Raw genomic sequence first — 23,123 nt, forward strand, 5'->3', positions numbered from 1 at the left:
ACTAACTGCTAGGAAAAAGGTAAAAAAAAACTCTCTTTCGAAATCGCTGGGATTTATGCCTCATCTCTATAATATTATGATAATGTCGGTTTAGAGGGAACTAGATATAACAAATAACTAATAAATCGGTACGCAGTCAAATAACCTGGAATTTTGGCTCACTTTTTTTCATGCAAATAATACTAGTCACGACATTACTAATAGTTCATTGACTCGGAAACTTTGGCATATTGTGAATGTGATACTGGTCAGATACATTTGTATCACCGTGTCGACAGTGAACTTGTGTTTGCTTAGAAATGATCGCTTAGTCATCACCAGCTGCAAGTATTTCATTTTGTACTAACAAACTTTCTAAAACAAATACGTTCTAGATTAATTATATGGTGTTTTTTTTCTTCACCACATCAGAATAAGGTATAGTTTAGACATAAAAGGAAATCATAAATTCACCAACATTCCAACTGACTCCATTTTCAGAAAACGAAATCTGTAACAAACATAAACTTTTAGCCACCGCTTTACAAGCAGAGCCAAATACAATGAAAGTCCCAACTATGTATTGGCTTCCGAAGCTACACAAAACCCCTTACAAATATAGATTTATTTCGTCTTCAAGCCATTGTTCAACTACTAAATTGTCTATTATTCTTACCAGCACACTTGGTACAATTAAAAACCTTATAATAAATTGTTCAAATAAGGCCTTCGAAAGTAGTGGAATAAATTACTTTTGGAGTGTCAAGAACTCGTTGGAAGTTAACTTGATAAATTGCATGCTTATATTGGTGATTTTAAATCTGTTCAAAGTTTTGATTTTTCTACCCTGTATACCACATTGCCTCACATTCTCATTAAGAAAAAATTCACACACCTAATTAAATGGGCATTTAAAAAATCAGAATGTGAATATATATGTTCAAACTCTTTTAGGTCATTTTTAAGTAGCAATAAACAAAAAAAACTATGTTAATTGGACATGTTTTGATACTATATATGCCCTTGAATTTTTACTAGATAACATTTTTGTTCGCTTTGGGGATTACGTATATCGTCAGATTATCGGAATTCCAATGGGGACGAACTGTGCACCACTTATTGCGGACCTCTTTTTGTATTGTTATGAGTTACAATTTATGACAAAAATAAGCAAAGACCCATCAAAACAACATCTGATAAACAAATTTAATAATACTTTTAGATATTTGGATGATATTTTGGCTCTCAATAATGACGACTTCAGTATGTATATTAATGAAATTTATCCTGGTGAACTTACTTTAAATAAAGCTAATACTAACAATGACCACTGCCCTTTCCTCGATCTTGATATCTATATCACTAACGGAAAGCTGAATACTAAAATTTATGATAAAAGGGATGATTTTTCATTTCCTATCGTTAATTATCCGTTTTTAGATGGTGACGTTCCCTTGTCACCATCTTACGGTGTTTATATATCTCAACTTGTACGATTCGCTCGTGTATGTAACAATGTTTTAGATTTTAACGAGAGAAATTTATGTATTACTGAAAAATTATTACACCAGGGTTTTCGATATCACAAACTAGTCAAAACTTTTACTAAATTTTATCATCGGTATAAAGACATCATTCGTAAATATAGCTCAACATGTAGACTTCTTATACGTTCAGGTATTTCATATCCAATGTTTTATGGAAATATTCTTAATAAAGCACAAAAGTGTCAGTATTCACCTCAAAAACTTACAAAACCTTTGAGTAGACTTATTAAGAAGGGATATAATTACGATACTGTTGTCAAGTCATTAAAGATTGCATATTTTGGCGTTAATATTGAGTCACTGATAAGGTCTTTGCGTCGGAACTAAACACATTTATTCTAAAAACAGTTGTTGGCATGCCACGGGTTATGTTCTTCTCATATATGTTATAATGGTATGATACTAAACCCCTTACGGGAAGGATTGTGCCTGATGTTCATATGATGAAATCATAATCTTTCAGTCAGTTTAATTGAAGTCTTGAGCTGGCATGTCAGTTAACTGCTAGTAGTCTGTTGTTATTTATGTATTATTGTCATTTTGTTTATTTTCTTTGGTTACATCTTCTGACATCAGACTTGGACTTCTCTTGAACTGAATTTTAATGTGCGTATTGTTATGCTTTTACTTTTCTACATTGGTTAGAGGTATAGGGGGAGGGTTGAGATCTCACAAACATGTTTAACCCCGCCGCATTTTTGCGCCTGTCCCAAGTCAGGAGCCTCTGGCCTTTGTTATTCTTGTATTATTTAAATTTTAGTTTCTTGTGTACAATTTGGAAATTAGTATGGCGTTCATTATCACTGAACTAGTATATATTTGTTTAGGGGCCAGCTGAAGGACGCCTCCGGGTGCGGGAATTTCTCGCTACATTGAAGACCTGTTGGTGCCCTTCTGCTGTTGTTGGTTTTTTTTATTTGGTCGGGTTGTTGTCTCTTTGACATATTCCCCATTTCCATTCTCAATTTTATATAATGACTGTGTCTCATAAGGGATTTTTCAATTTTCATTTTCCTCGGAGTTCAGTATTTTTGTGATTTTACTTTTGAAAGATAAGAAAAATACATGATAAAATTTATTAAAGTTTCACACTATGTACAAACATATAAAACATAGACATATATAACACGTATAAAAAAGTAAGCATCAGCTTGTACTAAGCCACTATAAAAAGAGTTATAAGATACCTTATGAAAACACATATACATTAAAGAAATTTATATACAAGAATTAAAGCTATTTGTTACATAGAAATCTATAAAAGATAATCTGAGTAAAATATATTGACATAAAAGTAATATATATGTAGGACTCAAATCTATGGTGGGTTTCAAATCTATGGCAGATTCCTAATCTATGGAAAATGTGACTTCAGGCCATCAAAAATCTATGGCAAGTTTTTGAAATTTTCAAATCTATGGCGGATTTATGTTGTTTCAAAATCTATGGCATTTTTTGTTCATTTGAATATAATGCAGTACATATACGAAAAATTACTTGTCTTTATAAATAATTGGAGTGAAATAAACATGCCATCATGGTCAACCTCATAGTGATGACAACCAAAATATTTCCTAAATGATGAATTTATATAGCTTACTTAATACAGACTTCAAGATTGATGTCCCGTAAAAAATAAACATTTTCCGATCTGTTCATGGTGAATGTGACTCAGTCAATAAACCAACTTGTAAGTACCATTACGAAGAGAACTCAGTTTTTTACATAAAAAAAAATTAACGCTTTGAATTCTCACATATTTATTTTATCGCTAGTAAATCTTTTTTATTTGATGACGATTTAAATGAGAACTAGCTATATAGCATGTCTATCAAAATTTGTGAAATAAACATTTCATAATATTGAACAAAATTGTGATTGCAACCAAAACATTTCGTAATTGATAAATTCATATAACATATTACAGACTTCAAGACTCAGATTTATTAGCAAAAATATACAAACATGATATTGGAAGTACACCACTAGTTCATTGCTTTCTATGTTAAATTCATCAATTTCAAGCAAACACAGCTCCTCATTTAAAGTTCAAGTTAAGTAACATTCATAACATGTCAAAGCTCCACTTTAAAGTATCCTGTACTGAAAAAGCAGCATACTTTTAATGGCACATAAGAAAGAACAGGTTACCGTAACTTCGGATATACCAAAATAGGTACTTCAGATCTGACAAACAGGCAAAATCTACCCTCTTTTTAAAATTTGGATCACTTTTTTTAAACTTTCTAAAATTATAAGTCAAAAAGTGTTCTACAATGATCACAAATCAATAAGCTTTCATTTGATACCAAAAAATACATTAATATTCTACATATTTAGAAAGTTACACTCATGCGTAGGAACTATTTTGTGTTACATTATTATTTACTCCTTTTTAGTATGTGCTTTCAGGCCGGGCACGAATTAGTGGTGTACACCATAAACATGATAACGCAACACAAATATGAATTAATACAATGAAAAATGTAGAAAATCCTTATATCAGTGTTGCAATTTAGTACGTTTCAAAACATGTTAATACATACATAACATCAACATAATAAAACGAAAGAAATCTCAGTAAAATATGTAGGAAATACTTCAAGTGGTACCCAACACCTTCACTAATATTAATCTAGAGAGTTTCATTTTTGTAAAATTTTGACAAAATGTCTACTTTGACCCTTAGACAAAAATAGAAAAAAATAAACAATTTGATCCCAACCACTTTTAATTATTAGAAAAAACAAATGGTTTTATAGCAGTTTGACAAACTCTTATTTTGATCGTTAAGATGCTTAATATTTCCTTAAAATTACAAGGTGATTAATCAGTTATTAAATGTACCAGACTAATAATTTAGTACGCCAGACGCGCATTTCGTCTTCATAAAACTCATCAGTGACGCTCAAATCAAAATAGTTATAAAGCCAAACAAATAAACAGTTGAAGAGCAGTGAGGATCAAAAATTACAAAAAGTTGTGCCAAATACGGCACAAGTAATCTATGTTTTGGATAAGAAAGTCCTTAGTTTTCGAAAACATTTATTTTTTTGTAAAACGTTAAGCTGATTTTTACATTGTTATCCTCTTTAGTGTTAGGTACCACTTTAAGTCAGTGTACCAGTCAGTACGTTGTTAATCATAAGGATAAACTGAGTGTAGCTAATTAATAAAAAAAATATCATGCATGCATTGAGCACTAAATTACAAAGAAAGCGCTATAAGTAATGTACACACATTTCCGCTGTATTCGAAAGCCTCAGAAATATTCCTGTTCCGATATGCGTTTTAATCAGTGTTATGCAACTTTGAATGATTTGTCTCGCTATCACAATTGTTCATAGATATCTGCCTACTTATACATGTTACAGTAAGGTTACAATTTTACAAACATTGTAGCAGCAGTGCGCTTTGATTAAATAAAATTTTATTTGACATACAAGTACCCATATCATTGTGAAGATTTTTATATATATACTTTATTGGGCATTCTATAAAAGGAATATATAACATCCAATGATCATGCTGAATATTCAAGACAGGATATGACAAAGACGCTTTGTAAAAATTTCAACGTGTTTGTTGGGATGACTTCTCAACATTTTTCAGTAGTGTGTCGATGTTAAAATCTCATAAGTTGAAATAACTCTCCAAGACAATTGGACCCTTTTTACTTCATCGATAAAACACCTTTAGATAATTTACACCTACAGTTATGTAAATATACACTTAGTTTAAGAAAAATTTCATCAAATTTAGGTGGAAGATATGATCTGGTGAGCCTTCCTCTTGAACTAATATTAAATTTCAATTTATATTGTGTATTATTATATTGTATTCTGATTACATTAATCCTCTTTTAAATTAATCCTTTTTGTTATCACAAAACTTAGACTCTACAGGAAATTCTTTTTGGTTGTCATATGTTAAACATGTATTAGAAGAAACTGATATGAAAATGTACACTTGGAAGAAGAATTCCTTACAAAAGATAACAACATTTAAAAGAAGTGACCACAGTTTATCCATAGAATATCGAAGATACCCTAAAATACAAAGAGAAGAACGATTATGCAAGTATATATAATATAATTAACCGTTTACAATTTGAATTATTATTTGACTTTCAAAGCGGAAGTATGTATTAAGGCACTGTAAATATTGATAACAAAATTTGATAACTAAAGATTATCCAATACGATATTAAAAACCCTTCAAAACTCCGAACATTAGGACTATCTTGCGCGACGCTATTCGCTATTCGGATTTATATTACTTTGGGACGTTTTTTTAACCATAGTGATTGCATTTTAAATTCACGCTGAAACTTATTTTTGACGGAATTATAAAATTGAAAATAAACGTTTTATTTGACATGAAAAATTGCAAAAATGAACATCAGGTTTAATTGAAATTTAATCAAGTTGCTAATTGAAGCCAAAAATATGTAAAAGAGACAATAACACGACCAAAGACCAATTGATCAATAGTTCCTCAGAAAGTTTTGTTTACAATTTGAATTTACGTGTTTTAGTGTTTTAGTTACTGTTAGTATCCAACAATCATGAACTATATAATATGATATCGAAATTTAATATCACTAATTACACATGACATAATACTTGTTAAGCTAATTTTAAGTATTGTTTAAAAAAAAGTTCAACAAATGCTGTAAAAAATTGTTTTTGACAAAAGGATAAAAGAGTACAAAGTTGTATCCTTTTGTTCAGTAGATTGTATGTAAACATTTGGTGACAGCAAAATATACAAAAGATTAACACATGAAAGAGAATTATAGGTCTGAAATACACAATATTTTTTTAAAACTTCTAAATCTTCATATTATCGTACATCCTCTCCTTTGATTTTTCCTGACCTGAAAATATATGTTAATTCGAATATAATACGGGAACCACATATTAAAATGTATTCATTTATGTTTAATAATTCTTCACATTTAATGTAAATTTATTTTGTTTATATGTATATGTTACATGTATCATTTTGTACAAGTTATAACTTGTACGATGCCATCATACGATTATGAAAAAATAAATAAAAAATAAACAAATAGATATTAAGTAAATCAATAGATAATAGATAAATGATTAAATACATTGACATGATAAATGGATACAAAATCATGTAATACGTTTTTTTTTAAAACTGTTTAGTGAACTGATCTGGGATAAACCTGACAGAATCTGTTTTACACGTTTGAACATGTATGCATATCTATTGAACATAGTCCATGGGTTATATCGCGCTTATCTAATACAAATCATTACATGAAAAAGCACAATAAATATATTTTTATAGATACGTTGTAAATATGTCATTGACTTTTAGTACAAAACAAGTTTTACCGCTTCCTTGTTCGTCTTCAACATTACCACTCTTTCTGTCGTCCATAGTTTCGTATACTTCCACATTAGCTAGCACTCCACATTCGTCATATGTATTAGTTTCCATACTATTGAATATATATGTTTATATTATTTAAACAAAGGAAAAAACTAAATTAGACCAGTAAAATAAAGACAGGAAAATTAATTAAAAACAAGCATCAAATCATCGTCGAATGAATATAAATTTCCTTCGAGTTCTAAACATCTAACATTTTATAGAAGCTACTTTACTTGATACTTGAATATGTAGTCGTACATTTCGTGCGTAGAGGGTTGACCTACAGCTGGTAGACCGTTATGACCTGTAATATCTGTATCACAGATGGCAGTTTTTATGTTCCATGTGTCGTGTCGACTCTCATTTTCACGATTGTTACATCACCGGTGGAAATAAAATCCATAATGTACTCTTTCCATGAGTAACACGACAGATGACATTGGTTGAGCAGGATACATCTTCCGTTAAGGAGCACTTGATTTCACCCTCGTCTCTGTCGAAGTTATTTTTTATCAATTGTGTGTAAACTTTTGGTCTTTCCTACGTTTAATACCATGATTTTATAAGGAAAGTGTTTGAATAATAATAAAATAAAATGGAGTGGGTTATCGTAATGGTAAAAAAGAGGGGCGAAAGATACCAAAGGGACAGCCAAACTCACAAAACGAAAATAAACTGACTGGCCAGGTGAGCTAAAAATGACAATCCTAGTCAATTAAGATTGGAGTTGCGTTGTTTGAACTCACAACATCAGTGTTGACTGGCTAGTGATTACATTAGTTACTACTTAGATCACTTGGCAACCTAGGCCCTTTCATATCTTAGAGAAAGAAGGACTTGACAGCAAATGTAATAGTATTTCTGATATATTTAGTTTTAAATATTTCCAAGAGCCATTTATGTATAATTCTTTAAAAAATTTTTGATTGGTATACTATAGATTTTCCAAATGGTCCAAGACATAACTTTGATAAAAATTTGATAAAAATCAGGCAAAGATTGAACACATGAAAGAGCTTTCAATGCAATTTTCCATAGAATTAATATTTTCAAGAGGCACAACTTGAAAACAAAAAAATGATGATAGGTACTGATTTTTGAACTTGTCCATTACATCGCTGATATAAACTGTAATGCAATTTTTCATGTAATTGATATTTCATAACATAACTCTTTTAAAAGTTAATGACACATGAATGATAGACACTGATTTTTTTTAAATGTCCCAAGTCATTGCACATACTCCAATTTTTTTCCAAATTTTCTGCAATCCGTCTTCCAATGTTCCCTGGATTGCACATATATGCTATCTGTCAAAGGTGCAAGGGCAATAACTAAAACAAGAGGCTCTCAAGAGCCTGAATCGCTCACCTTAATTTGTTTGGTTAATAAAATCTCTCATCAATGATTATTTTGGCTTTTCAATTTATTTAAATGTTCTTTGAATCGTCCTTTTTTCTTCAAAAGCAAAAAAAAAAAATCATTTTTTCCTATGTTCTATTTTAGCCATAGGAGCTATGTTTCTTGACATACAAGGAAATAAAATATAAAATTCATACTAGATACTCTAAAACTCATTTAGCCTAAGTTTGGCTGAATTTGATACAGAAGTTTCAAAGGAGAAGATTTTTTAAAGAAAGTCAACATGATGAACAAATTGTGAAAAAAGTCTTTAAAGGACAATAACTCCTGAGGGGGTCAATTGACAATTTTGGTCAAATTGACTTATTTGTAGATCTTAGTTTGCTTAACACTTTTGCTATTAACAGTTTATCTGTACCTATAATAATATTCAAGATAATAACCAAAAACTGCAAAATTTCTTTAAAATCATCAATTCAGGGGCATTATACCTGAAAAACAGTTACCCAAATCGGCAGAAAATTGCAGGACAGGTAGACCTTGACCTAATAAATACTTTAACTTATTGTCTTATTTGCTCTAAATGCTGGAGGTTTTGAGATATAAGCCAAAAACTGCATTTTACCCCGTATTCTATTTTTAGCCATGACGGCCATGTTTTTTGACGAAATAGAAAATACAACACAAACTTTATTTTATTCACCCTACTGATCATTCAGTTTAAGTTTGGTTGAATTTGGTTGAGTAGTTTAGAGGAGAAGATTTTTTAAAGTTAGCAAATTTGATGAACAAATGCGAAAAATAGTCATTAAAGGACAATAACCTATTAAGGGGTCAATTGACAATTTTGGTCTTATTAACTTATTTGTAGATCTAACTTTGCTGATCATTTTTGCTGTTTACAGTTTATCTTTATCTATAATAATATTCCAGATAATGACCAAAAACTGAAAAATTTCCTTAAAATTACCAATTAGGTGGCAGCAACCCAATAATGATTTGTTTGATTCATCTGAACATTTCAGGGCTGATAGATCTTGACCTAATGCACATATTTACCCCATGTCAGATTTGCTCTAAATGCTTTTGTTTTTGAGATATAAGTCAAAAACTGCATTTGACCCAAATGTTCTATGTTAGCAATGGCGACAATGTTTGTTGATAGATCAAAACGTCGGATACAATTTATAAACTAGATACCCTAAGGAACATTCAGTTAAAGTTTGGAAGTATTTGGCCTAGTAGTTTCAGAGGAGAAGATTCTTGAAATAGTTTACGACGACAGACGACGACAGACGACGGACGACGGGCGACGACGACAGACGACGGACGACAGATCACGGACGACGACGGACGCAAAGTGATGGCATAAGCTCACTTGGCCCTTCGGTCCAGGTGAGCTCAAAAGAGGGACGAAAGATTCCAAAGGGACAGCCAAACTCATAAATCGAAAATTAACTGACAATGCCACGGCTAAAACTGAAAAACACTAACAGACAAACAATAGTGCACATGACACAACATAGAAAACTAAAGAATAAACAACACAAATCCCAACAAAAACTAGGGGTGATCTCATGTGCTCCGGAAGAGTAAGTAAAAGCTATTCTTTGAAACACATATTTGGACGGGGCAAGTTTTAATGTTGTGAGCAACCTTTTTGGTAATAAACATACCAAATTCATAATTATAAACACTGCTATCGGCCAAGTGATACCAAAAAAATGAGAGAGCAAAATCAAATACCACAAGAACGTTATGTAATTAGTTGATTAGTTAGAAAGTTAGTTAGTTGTTAGTAAGTTAGTTAGTTGGTAAATTAGTAGCTAGTGTGTTTGTTTGAAATAATTAAGAATTTAGTTGGTTTAATCAAACAATTCACATACTTAATATACATCATGTTTAACCCCGCCACATTATTTATGTATGTGCCTGTCCCAAGTCAGGAGCCTGTAATTCAGTGGTTGTCGTTTGTTTATGTGTTACATATTTGTTTTTCGTTCATTTTTGACATAAATGAGGCCGTTAGTTTTCTTGTTTGAATTGTTTTACATTGTCTTATCGGGGCCTTTTATAGCTGACTATACGGTTTGGGCTTTGCTCATTGTTGAAGGCCGTACGGTGACCTATAGTTGTTAATGTTTGTATCATTTTGGTCTTTTGTGGATAGTTGTCTTATTGGCAATCATACCACATCTTCTTTTTTATATCAAATGATTTATATATATTTATTTATGGAACAGTTACTTTGAATATCAACCCCCAAGAGTAACCAAATGCACAATTTTGGATGTCATGAAAATGTCTACCTTTCCACCGGAAGAGCAGTTGATTCTGAAAAGAAAGAAACGTGTATTACAATGTGAACCGTTACATGATTGCAACACTATTCACAAAGGTGCTGACTATAACAGTAACAGTAGTGTTATCCTTTTCCTCTAAAACACAAAGTTTTCATTTAAAACTTTCATATTTGGACACGACTAGGGGAAAGAGATTTAACCAATACTGATGGTTTTTTTTACAATTTATTTGAACAATCCGCTTATGTTTAGTGGACGTTCGTCCCCGATGGTATCACCAGTCCAGTATTCAGCACTCTGATGACATGAATATCAATTATATGGTCATTTTTATAAATTAACTGTTTTCAAAAGTATGAATTATTCGCCATACTAAGGATTCTTATTCCAGGCAAAGATTTCCTAAGCCGTATTCAGCACAATATTTTGGAAATGACGGACCCCATCGCTCTTAAACTTTAGATTTGTTTGGCTTTTTCAATACTTTGATCTGAGTCTCACTGATGTGTCTTGTGTTGACGAAACGCGCGTCTGAAGTATTAAATTATAAGCCTGGTACCTTTGATAACTAATTATGCCAAATCAATGGTAATGCTAATCCTATGCTTTTTACAAAAGTGACACGGTGGCTGTCGAATTGATACGAGTTGTTGCGAACCCTTCCAGACCCTTTGAGCGCAGTATTCAAACTTATATGTACAGTTTTGATACTATTGTTTTGTCCTTCCGTTTTCTTTTTTGTGTTGTCTGTCTTTATTATACAATTGATTTTAATTATCACATTGTATTTTGTCTCTCTTTACTTTGCATGTGAATGTTGGACCTTTCCTTTCTAAATCTAAAGTCTTTAATTGCAGACAACGCTGAACAATTAAGCATCATATATAGGTAATAAATCATAAATCATTGGAAAACAACTTACTACCAGGGTCTTTGATTTGATAAGTTGAGACAAACAGTACAATAAATATGTATGAGCACAGCTTTTATCATGGCCCCGTTTAGCATGTGTCAATGCTTTCCTCATTGTTAAAAGACAGTCGATCTAGTCAGTTCATAAACTCTTTAAAATATTTTCAAATTTGAAAAAAAAACTTGTTTACTTGCTGCATATTGTAGAAGTTTAAATTAAATCTTTAAATTTTTTTTTCGTAATATTTACTTAACTGTATAAATACTGTTTACTTATTAATCATAATTATATATAATAAGCTTAATATGTATCAAAAGTTTAATATGAAGGAAAAGGGTCTTATGCATTACTTTTACAGGATTTTGAAATTAATTTGATTTTAATGTATTTGTTCGTTACGAATGTAATATATTTTTGAATGATCAAACTGGTCAGATTAAAATAAACCTTTCAATAACATAATCCAAATATTTCACTTGTGACTTGTGACTATAACAAGAAACGAACAAAAAAAAAACAAGTAATATAAATCATATTATAAATATTTAACATAAACAACTGAAATTCAGTTGTTTTAATGTTAACTCCCATTAGTACATGTGATATGATTTGAATACTAGTATCGTCTTATATGTGTTGCAAACATGAACTTTTAAAATAATCTAAAATAAAAGTTATCGTAAAAATAACACGTGCATACCTGGAGGAGGCTGCAACGTTGAGTATGCATCTGTAAATGTCGGGTTGTTTCTCTGTATTATTGTATATTCGTCAGATCTTAAAATAATAACATAAAACTGTAAGTCCATTAAAAAAAAATTTAACAAATATTATACCAGAGTTATTTTCATATGAATCAAAAGAATGCAGAACAGATGGTATTGTATAAGCTCGTTTTTGCAGAGATATATATCTGTGAAACTGAATGAGTTCTTAATGTTTAAAAGGTGTCGGTATTATGTAAAAACAACAGTTTATGTATTTTATAATTCCTGTTAAGGATGTACTTAGGTGAGGTTTAGATATATGTGTCAGATGTTTGGACATCTTGGTTTAATACCTTCAATACAGGGTTAACTATTTTATCTATGATGAGTTTATTTGCCCATTAACACCTAATTTTTTTTAATAAAAAGACTTCATTAGCTCTTTTAATGTCATTTACCAAAATTTAAGAAATACCACCAATAAAGATAAAACGTTAAGATAAAAATCAGAGTCAGCCTTTTGCTGTCATGTAAAAAAACTAATATCTCTAAATGGAGCTCCACAACCTATCAATACTTTTAACCGATTTAGTTCCTTCATTAATGTTTTTTCAACATAAAGTTTTTATTTTAGATTCTTGATTTTTTTTTATTTCATCCAAGTACATTCCTAAGTAAATTATTGCTCAGCAGATACTGGCTCACACACTTACATTTTGCTATTTACATACATTTGTATATTTGTGTGTTAATACAAATAGCCTCTACATTCGTCTGTCTTTTTCATTTCGTCTTTTTGTCATTATGTATTTTTCCGTTATACTTCACCATTAATAACTTTCAACCAAACATCATAATTGTATTGCAAAATATGAAAAATATGTTGGAAGGAGAACTATTTCAGAACTAACAAATTTTATCAAAAAATCATTCAGTAAGTTTGTCACACTGAGGAAATCGTGTATATTGCGTTGACTAAAAACGTTACATATATATCTAGTAACACTTGGGATCTTATATCCGGTATACATATGCTCTCATGTGCCGATATGATTGGTGGATAAAAAAAAAACAATAAGGAATTGAAACATGTAAAAGACTGAATTTTGTTTGTATAATAAATCTAAACGCCTGTTCACATATCTTACATCGAGCGTTATATCTATAAACATCAGTATCATTCATACAAAAATAGCAAAAAAGGAAGATCACATCATTTAAAAAGGAAGTGTAACGATAAACCTATCCGTTGTTTTAATTGGAAAAAGAGATAGAAAGAACTGATAATAAGTACAAAACACTCTATAACTGTACATACAGAAGACAATCCATAATTTCTAAGTGTAAGGTCAAATGCCTTGTGAACAGTTGCCCTTTGCTCACCGTATATGATTTTTTTTTTTGCATTAATTGTATTGCAAAATATAAAAATATGTGTGAAGAAAAACTATTTTAGAATTAACAAATTTAAAAAAAAAAATCATTCAGTAAGTTTGTTACATTGAGGAAATCGTGTGTATTGCGTTAGCTAAAAACGCTACATATAGCTAGTATAACTCGTGTTCTAATATCCGGTATACATATGCTCTCATGTGCCGATATGATTGGTGGATAAAAAAAAACAATAAGGAATTGAAACATGTAAAAGGCTGAATTTTGTTTGTATACAAATCTAAACGCCTGTTCACATATCTTACATCGAGCGTTATATCTATAAACATCAGTATAATTCATACAAAAATAGCAAAAAAGGAAGATCACATCATTTAAAAAGGAAGTGTAACGATAAACCTATCCGTTGTTTTTATTGGAAAAAAGAGATAGAAAGAACTGATAATAAGTACAAAACACTCTATAACTGTACATACAGAAGACAATCCAAAATTTCTAAGTGTAAGGTCAAATATCTTGTGAACAGTTACCTTTTGCTCACCGTATATGATTTTTTTTTTTTGCATTTTTCTGGATTTTTTGGATAATGATTGAATGATTGATTGATAGTGCTGAATGCCACTCGCAACACTATTGACTATATAGTGGCGGTTAGCCTGACTTGATATAATCCGTATAATGTTTTAATGCAATGGCAATTTCCAATAGTTCTTCTTAAAACAGCGCCACATGTATATAAATTTTTCATGAACTCGAAAAAAAAAACCTCACCAAAGATCAACACAACACTCATCAGTGACGTTTGAATAAAAATATAAAAAGTCCATAAAAAAGTTTGAAGTTAAAGAGCATTTACACCAACACATGTACAATGATCGTTTTATCTGGAAGATTGGACTACTAAATTTTACATTTAGACAATTTATTCATTGAAGACATCACGTGTAATAAGAACATACAACAATAAATTGTTTTGAGACAAAAGATCGGAAAAAAGATTCAAGTTATTAATAAAAGGGAGATGTTATTGGTATGAACTTGATCTCATAGATTTAAGTTTCAAATCTGCGATACGTGTTGGTTTTCATAATACATACTTTTCTGATTTAACATTCTTCTCTTTCAAGTCTGAAATGAATGACAGAGTGTAAGAATATATATTACTTTATATAAAAGCTTAACATTCAACAAATCAAACCATCTGAATCAATAATATATGAATTCTGCCGGACAATTCATGTGTAAAATTGACAAGAAATCAGTTTTATTTCTCTTTCTGGTACTCATCATGTTTAATGGTAGATAAAGATAAGTTTATATGGCAAGCGACTACTAATGATCAATTCTTTTTGCAAATGAATAACAAAGCTAAAGATATCTTGTTTGAACAGTGTGTTGTCATAAAATATAAGGAAAGATCTGTATAATTTAACAAATTATCTTCAAATAGTGTCTGTATTTTTTTCTCCTATGGCATCAGAACAAGATGTACTTTACAAATTCTTAAATCTGCATCAGGATGTCAAAATTGCCTATGGGTAAATTTTTGTTGTGATTCTCACACTCATAAATTTTATGACGTTTTAGGACTGTTATTCAATTTATACAACATATCATACTAAAGAGTAAAGAGTAAATATAAACAAAACATAATTTGTAAATGAAAGTTAAATGGTAACAAAATCATTGCATGGTTAAAAATCTAATGAGATTTCATTAACCTATGAGAAGTGGTTTCGGAGAAAAGGCGAATACAAATTAATGGACCTCCGGATCCCTAATAAAGCAGAAGCAAAGTACATGCTTATTACACTCAGACTACATCTTCCTATGTCTATTAAAAAGAGAAAACGTCGAACATAAAGGTCGAAAATAGCATTTTATTAGGAAGATTGTGAGATCCTTTCAATAAATCATTAGAAGTTTATTCAGACGGTGGAAATGCAGACAAAAAAACATGTTATATATTGTACAGATTAGACGACGCACATTTGTTAAGGTTTCGAACCTTCTGTAAAGCGGCTCTGGACCTTTATCGGACAGAATAACGAACGAAAGAGCGGACGGAGAGTCGGAGACTCAAAATAACTTCAAAGCGGAGGTATATAATGGTATATGAGGAGATGCAAATTATTGATAACTTTACTTCAAAAGCAATACACAGCTTGTAAGATACATAGACATTCTAATAATATTTTTTCAAGTAGCTACATGTAAACCTTTAAAACATACGGTCTTCACTAATATTCAAAACCTTAGTTGTACATTGCTGTATTGTCCTTAAAACTGATTAAGTTGTATTTTTTTTCCTTTGAATTTTTTCTCATTTGGCTTCCCGAAGTCTTGACAATGTTCATACATTTGACGATTATAGTCTTATAAATGGTTGAATTATAGGCAATCTCGCTTTTTTTCATACTGTTTTCCTTGAAACATGGTTTCAGTTATGTACAATGTCTAAATTTATGGTTAAATGTTTTTTTCTCATATTATTCTAGTAATTTTTTTAAAACATCTAGCTGCCCTATGTTTTTGGTGTGTTGTCTGTTTGCTGAATATCTATTGTATATTATTTCATGTATTTGTCATCAATGATAAGTTTAGCTGCTGGTGTTAAATATTTGTTAGTACCGATTGGACATTTTCTCATATTCCAAGATCGAAACCTTCTTTGAGTTGTAGTTAAATGTTATCTTTTAGACACTCTGCTATTGTAAAAGTTATTAGGACGTTTTTATCTTTGTTTTGCTGTAGTTTTCAGATTGACGCAAACATAACACTTCGGACTATTTTAATTACATACCACTTTTTCTGGTTTTATTTCTTCTGCCGATATACACTAATAGTATAAATACTACCAGTAGAGGTGGAATACCACATAAGAGTCCAACAGTTGAATGAGAAATTGAAGCCGAGTTTGGTGGTGCATGTGATGATACAATAGGCTCATCTGAAATATAGGAGTATAGATGTCGCGGGGTATTTTTCACATATGTCTATTTACTTATTTCGTAACGTTAGCGGTCAATAATATGTATTCTATAATCATATATACAAATAGTAACACATAGTATAAGTATACCATTGAGCAATAATATTTAAAAATCAATACTTATAAACAAAATATTCGAACCTTGCTTTTATATAGAATAACGATTAATTTGTGAAAAGCAGAAAATAACTAGATTTGTAATTGCCAGCAATAACGGATGGCACCCTTCCCCAATTGTCAGGACAACGGCAGCCATTTTGAAATTACAAAGCCAAAGAACAAATAAGCACATGCCATTTACCATTTTTGTAAAGTTTTAGAAAGATCGGAGCATTTTGAAAATTTTGAAAATTTTCACATTTTACCCGTTTCCATGGCAACGGCAGCCATCTTTACCATTCCAAAGTCAGAGAGACAACTTCACATGGCGGTCAACATTATACCATAGTTCCATCAACTTTGGTCCATTCTATTCCAAGAACTGCTCCGGACAAAAATAGTGGAAGAAAAATAATAATAAAAAAAAGAAAAAAAAGAAACGTAGAAAAACAATATGTCACCCCAACTCCGTTGAGGGTGCCATAATAATCAATTAACACTTTTGAAAAAAAGTAAAACAAAACAAAACACAAGCTAAGAAACCAACAAAGGAAAAAATGAAATACTACACAAATAACAAATAACCCCTTAATGGATGAGCTAACTTACCTTCTGTTTTGAATTCAAGTGATGCATTCCTTTGTCCTTGTAAGTTTGTTGACACAACAATTACTTGATATGACGTTTTTGGTTTCAGCTGATCTAATGTGTAGTAAACCTTACTACCAGTTTTAACGTAATTATTTTGTACATTCCTTGTATCCCATTTAACATCATCCGTTGCTTTAAACTGAACAGAAAAGGTTTGCTCGTGTCCGCCATTAAATCCAACAATCCATGATATATTTACTGATCGGAATGTTGTTGTTACGAGAGAGAAATTTTGCGGTGCTTCTGGCTTATCTGAAATTAAATAGTATTCCAGTTTTACCTCTGGATTTATCTTGATTAAACCTAAACAAATGTTTTACCTACTACTATACAGTGAAACATAATTTTAACTTGAAAAAATTACGACCGTAATATATATCATTTATCATTTATGTAATCTTGAATAAAAAAAGATGAGTGTCATTAATGGCGAAAGTATTTTTCACTTTTTATGGAGTACTTGATTTCATTAATTTGTAGTATATGATTTTGTTTACGATTATTTTGCTAAATTTGTAGTTTGTTTGTGATGTATTCGTGACATTCTGACCGCATATTATGTTGAGCTTCTACATGTAAATAATAGTAAAGGAACATGTTGTTAAACTTCTACTTCTACTATGTTTTAGGATCTGGTCTGTTTGAAGCTTTGCATAAACATACTGTTACATATAAAAGGAAGAACATAAAATAGTGTAATACCTTAAAGGAGATGCAAAATATACCACAGATACATTCAAACTCGAAAATAAACTAACAATGCATTGACACCAGCGCAAAGGCAAACAACATTACACATAATTCTGTTGATCTCATAAAATTGATATATCTCAAACTTTTTGTAACCACTGACAAGTATTTCACAATAAGAAATATTTAGTTCAAAACCTTAAAAAGAACTAACAATAAAAGTTCAGTTAAAATGTCATGAATGTCATGCAACTAAATTGCAACATTATAAGAAATATTCAAATGTATTTTCAGACGTCTCTGGACAAAGGAGTATGTTCGATAAGGTCCTAAAATGGCCCAATTTTCTAACGTTAATTTCATATTCAGATTTATTGACCAATATCACGATAAATTATAGATAATACATTGACTAGATCGGATATAAGCCTTTTTGTTGAAAATATTACGTTTCTGCGTTTTATTATGACGTCACAAGTTGTACCAATATTGATTTTTCACGAAAACATTAATGAAAATGAATAAATTTCCACGGATTATTGGACATGAAACAGAGCGCATAACTCGACAACACAGATCTTGTAAAAGAATGTTTGTGAAAACATTTCACATGTCTTATTTGAATATTAAGCTTGTCCACGCCTGCGCTTTGTGTTTCCTGGTCCTTTATTTGGTTGAAATCCAGCTGATTTTGTCAAATTTCAACAAAATCTATGATTTTGACCTTTTTTGAATGTTAAAATCAACGTGTTAGAATTAAACATTGTCAAAACCAGTTCTGTTCACCTTTCTATCATCTCTTTACGTCAACTTAAAACATGTATTCTCTTGTTACTATGAACCGTCTAATCGGGGTCAAATATGACCCTTACTGAACTTACTCCTTTATCTAAAGACATAACATCATTAAAATAACCTTAATAGCTTTAATCTAAAATTGTTTACACAGAAATATAAAATATAATTTTTTTCTTAATATTTTTTTTTCAAACGTGAATGATGGCGTTGGTTACATTTTTTCTATGATTTCACCTTTAATAACTTAAACAAGACATCTTAAAAATGATTTCAACATGTAAAGAGTTTAATTAACGAAGAGGTACATGCATCCAATATAGTTATTTTAAACGTTTTATTGTACTATAAAATAGTTATATTGTTTGCTTTCATCGACGCATCGACATTAATTGCCGTTAGACACCAATCAATCAACAGTGCATAGGAAATCTATGAGAACGAACAATAATTATCAATATATATATTGTTAACAAAACATAGCTTTGTACAAAAGTAAAAGTAACAGACGTTACAACAGAAGAAGTTAATTACAGCAATTTTTTGTTTCTTTGTAATATGTTGATTGGTACACTGAAAGCAGAAGATGAATTTCCAGTCAAACGAATTGTTCTAGCTTCTTACGTCTCTTTTGCAGCTGATGCGATTCCCTCAACTGTTGAGTGTTACCTTTTTTATATTCTAAACAGATTAGTGGATTTTAACTTCCGTAAACAACATGAACAACTGCTGCAGGACATGATTGTAATGAATAACAATCGTAAGTTAGGTTATGTGTTCTCTGCGTTTGGATGCGAGTTAGTTAACTATGCTCAAAATAAAATTGAATTAATACATAAATATACAAATACCTTGCGGTTTCAAAGTAATATTTTCCACAATACATCCTAATCTGTTACATATGTTGATTACATACACACCAAAGTCCTCTTCCGATCTGATACGTATTTCGGAATGAATTTTGTGTCTGTAATCATATCTGTTTTTCTCGATCTTCCAAGTGAAGCCAGTAACACGTCCCCACGTTACATTTGGTACCGGGAATGATATAACTTGAAATTCTATATTTTCTACTGTATCAATTTTTGCACCTATTGTTCTTGATTTTGATGTGGCGTTTCTAGGTTTACCTGAAACACGTTTTTAATTGTAGATACACTGACTAAGCGATACATTTTCTTTCAAAACGTTAAAATACATACGCCAATTGAAAAGTCATGAAATTGGTGGAACAACAATTTTAAATAACTTGTTATTTATTCGTTCCGTCGATACTTATAATGCAAAGTATATTTATAAAGTATTATAATGATTTCCATTAAGTACAACATATTAACATATTGATGACTGTGATATTAGCAACTTTTGCCAGATTTGCCAGTGCATTTGATTTTTATTAAAAACAAGGTACTCTTTTTATGATAAGGTGCTATTAGAACAAGAGAATGTAATTATTTTTTTTTAAAGAAATGAATGAAAGGCAATCAAGCGTTTCATAATTGAAATAGTTTTAACAATTATTTAAGTATATAATGCATGTAATGTGAATGTCTTGCTAAATGTATGATATTTTCAAAGTATGAAAAAAAAATCCTCATCTGCATCTTTTTAATAAAGATATCAGACTTGAAAAATAAAGAATATGGAAATATAGGAGTGTTCCGTTTATAACTTCTATTGTTCTTGGATTTTTTTAAAGAATTTTAATTTTAAAAGCATGGTCAACAGAGGTAAAGTGTTTGTTTTTTTGGCAGAATCAAAAAGGCTCAACAGCAGCACCATGGGTCCTCATTTGCTATCATCTGTCTTAAATTTGCATATACTTTCACGAGTAGTTGATGTGAATTGCCATATTGTCCAAAAACGTTGAAAATTCTTATAAACCATTGTTTATCAAAACAAATTAAATGTATTGTCCCATAGATGTTGCAACATTTAAATTTAAAATACAGTTGTTTCCGTACTATTCTAACTCCCGAATTCGCATTTTGGCTAATTATGGTTTGTATGTCCTGGTTGTCATGTCTTATTCCATTTACTCTTGTGTTACTTGTAAATGAAAAAAATCAAAAAACAGTAAATTCATAATGTATACACGTGCATTTACTATTACGATTCCACTTCCTTTAAAAAAACATTGAAAAAAAAAGTTTTTTAAATAGGTGCACTCACAACCCTGTCGCATATTTTGCAGTAATTAAAACATCGCAATGAATTTTGACCCTGAAATAAAATGTGTTTGTCTCACCCTCAGTTGCCACTATATATAATACTTAAATTGATTTTGACTTGTCACCAAACATTGTTTCCCCTACCCCTCCCAAAAAATGAAATAAATAGTTGCTGCCTAATTCATTTGAAAAGGTCTTCACGAATCGACTTGACGTACACAGATATATTCGACACTGGTCTTTAATCAAACATCGATTCACGCATAAATGCATGACTAAAAAAATGTAAGGTACATGATATGTTTGTCTATTATCTCAGATCCGTTAAATAACACATGAATTAAAGAAAAACGTTATCCTATTCCTTTACCAAATACTCCTTGGAGAAGAATTATCATTTGAAACAAACATAAAAGATTAAAATTTAGTGATCCCTAATATTCTTTTTTTTTTCGGCTGTAAGCACACTGCTGCAGCTAACGTTTTCTAAGGCGTAATCGAAACATCTCTAGTATATTCAAACTACTGCAAATCATAAAAATGGCTTTCATAAAGTAGCAACCCCTTAACTTAACCACTTAAAAAAGGGGGAGTTTTTTTGTTTTTTTTATCTGAGTCAGATTTTTTTCTCGCGCGTACGTTTTTATTCCGTATTTTTTTCGATGCTGGTGATCAAATACTTTTTTTTTCAATATTTAACACTATAATGTATGGGGAAACTCTTGATTTAGAATAGCTTTTTATCATTTGCATGACCAGATTTTTTTTTATCAAATTAGGGATCGGAATATTTCCATCCCCCCTTTTTAAAGTCAAATGATCGTTCCCTAACTGCTAGAAAAATTGTCCGAAATTCTGAATTCAGTTTTACGTAATGAACATTCAAATGACATATAGTTTACACGTGTGAACAAATCTTGTGTACAGGTAATTAAACAAGGTGTATAGATGTGAACAAATTTAATGTGAAACCAGTGTCCATTACATTAAACTAATTGTAAACATGTTTACTGTACACGGTGTTTGGTGTGAACACGGCCTAACATCATGTCTTTCTTTTACAAGGCGTATATTGTAATCAAATTATTACGTTGGGAATGATGTCATACCCGTAGCCAGGGGGGTTCGGACACCCCCCCCCCCCCCCCCCCTTGAAAACAAATAAGCAATGTTAAAGTCAATGTTCTGTTCGAATTTTGACTGTTAAAGTCGAGTTTGTGAGTCCAACGAACCCCCCTTTGGAAATTCCTGGCTACGGACCTTGATGTAATTCAAATGTTCATGTTGGAGATGAAGATAATCCTATAACTTTACTTACAATGTATCTTTAAATTGACCATACTGGTATCTGCATATGGTATCCCATTTCTAGCCAATATTGAGAAGTTTCCAGAATCTTCACATTTAAGAAAAGGAAGGTTACATGTGTAATCAGTATACACATTGCCTTTATTGATTTGTTGAATTTTCAACAAGGAGGATCTAAACATTATTTTCGAATCAGGATTACTTTCCACACGCAGTGTCATTTTCGCATTTTCTTCTTCATTGAAACTAAAAGGAGTAAGTAGTCTTTTTCTCTGATTATCACCACTAAACCAGATATCAGTTATTTTCGGAGAATCTGAAATATATTATATAATTCTTCAAAATAATACGACTGAAAATAATTATTTTTCATTTTGGAACAGACATTATTCATAAAATGTCTTTGTGCACTCTACGATATAAATAATTTGGCTGTACTCACACTGAATCAGAAACCGTATGATTTTGATTTAATTCTGTTTTCACATGCTTAAACGTAGAACGATCTTCGAATGGTGATCACAAAAGAGTGGCGCAAAATACCTGAGGAAAATTCAAGCCCATAAATCAAACAAAACTGACAAAAAAAAGCCCCCAAAAAATACAAATTATACTTCACAAGAAACAACATAGAAAACTAAAATCTAAGCAACAAGAACCCCACCGAAAGCTGGAAGTGATCTAAGGTGCTCTGGAAAGTTAGGCAGATTCTGCTCTATATGTAGCATCTGTCGTGTTGCTCATGTTATTTCAAACCCGGTGAATAGTCTAATTCGGAAGGTCGTGTTCGTGAAATGGGATCGGG

The 23,123-nt window shown here is 31.0% G+C and overlaps 1 protein-coding gene across 1 annotated transcript; it reads right to left on the reverse strand.

Annotated features, from left to right (window-relative positions):
• Window positions 1–6,286: 6,286 nt before the first annotated feature.
• On the reverse strand, window positions 6,287–22,628 carry LOC134723452 (titin-like). The gene is made up of 9 exons (XM_063587062.1): window positions 22,329–22,628; window positions 19,691–19,969; window positions 17,313–17,606; window positions 16,416–16,562; window positions 14,710–14,740; window positions 12,214–12,290; window positions 10,607–10,631; window positions 6,896–7,002; window positions 6,287–6,405 (listed from the first exon to the last, which is right to left on the reverse strand). The coding sequence occupies exons 1-9, from the start codon at window positions 22,537–22,539 to the stop codon at window positions 6,359–6,361; spliced, it is 1,218 nt and encodes a 405-aa protein (XP_063443132.1). The 5' UTR covers window positions 22,540–22,628; the 3' UTR covers window positions 6,287–6,358.
• Between the last annotated feature and the right edge of the window lie 495 nt (window positions 22,629–23,123).

This window comes from Mytilus trossulus, chromosome 6 (genome assembly GCF_036588685.1).
Source record: "Mytilus trossulus isolate FHL-02 chromosome 6, PNRI_Mtr1.1.1.hap1, whole genome shotgun sequence".
NCBI lineage: Eukaryota > Metazoa > Mollusca > Bivalvia > Mytilida > Mytilidae > Mytilus > Mytilus trossulus.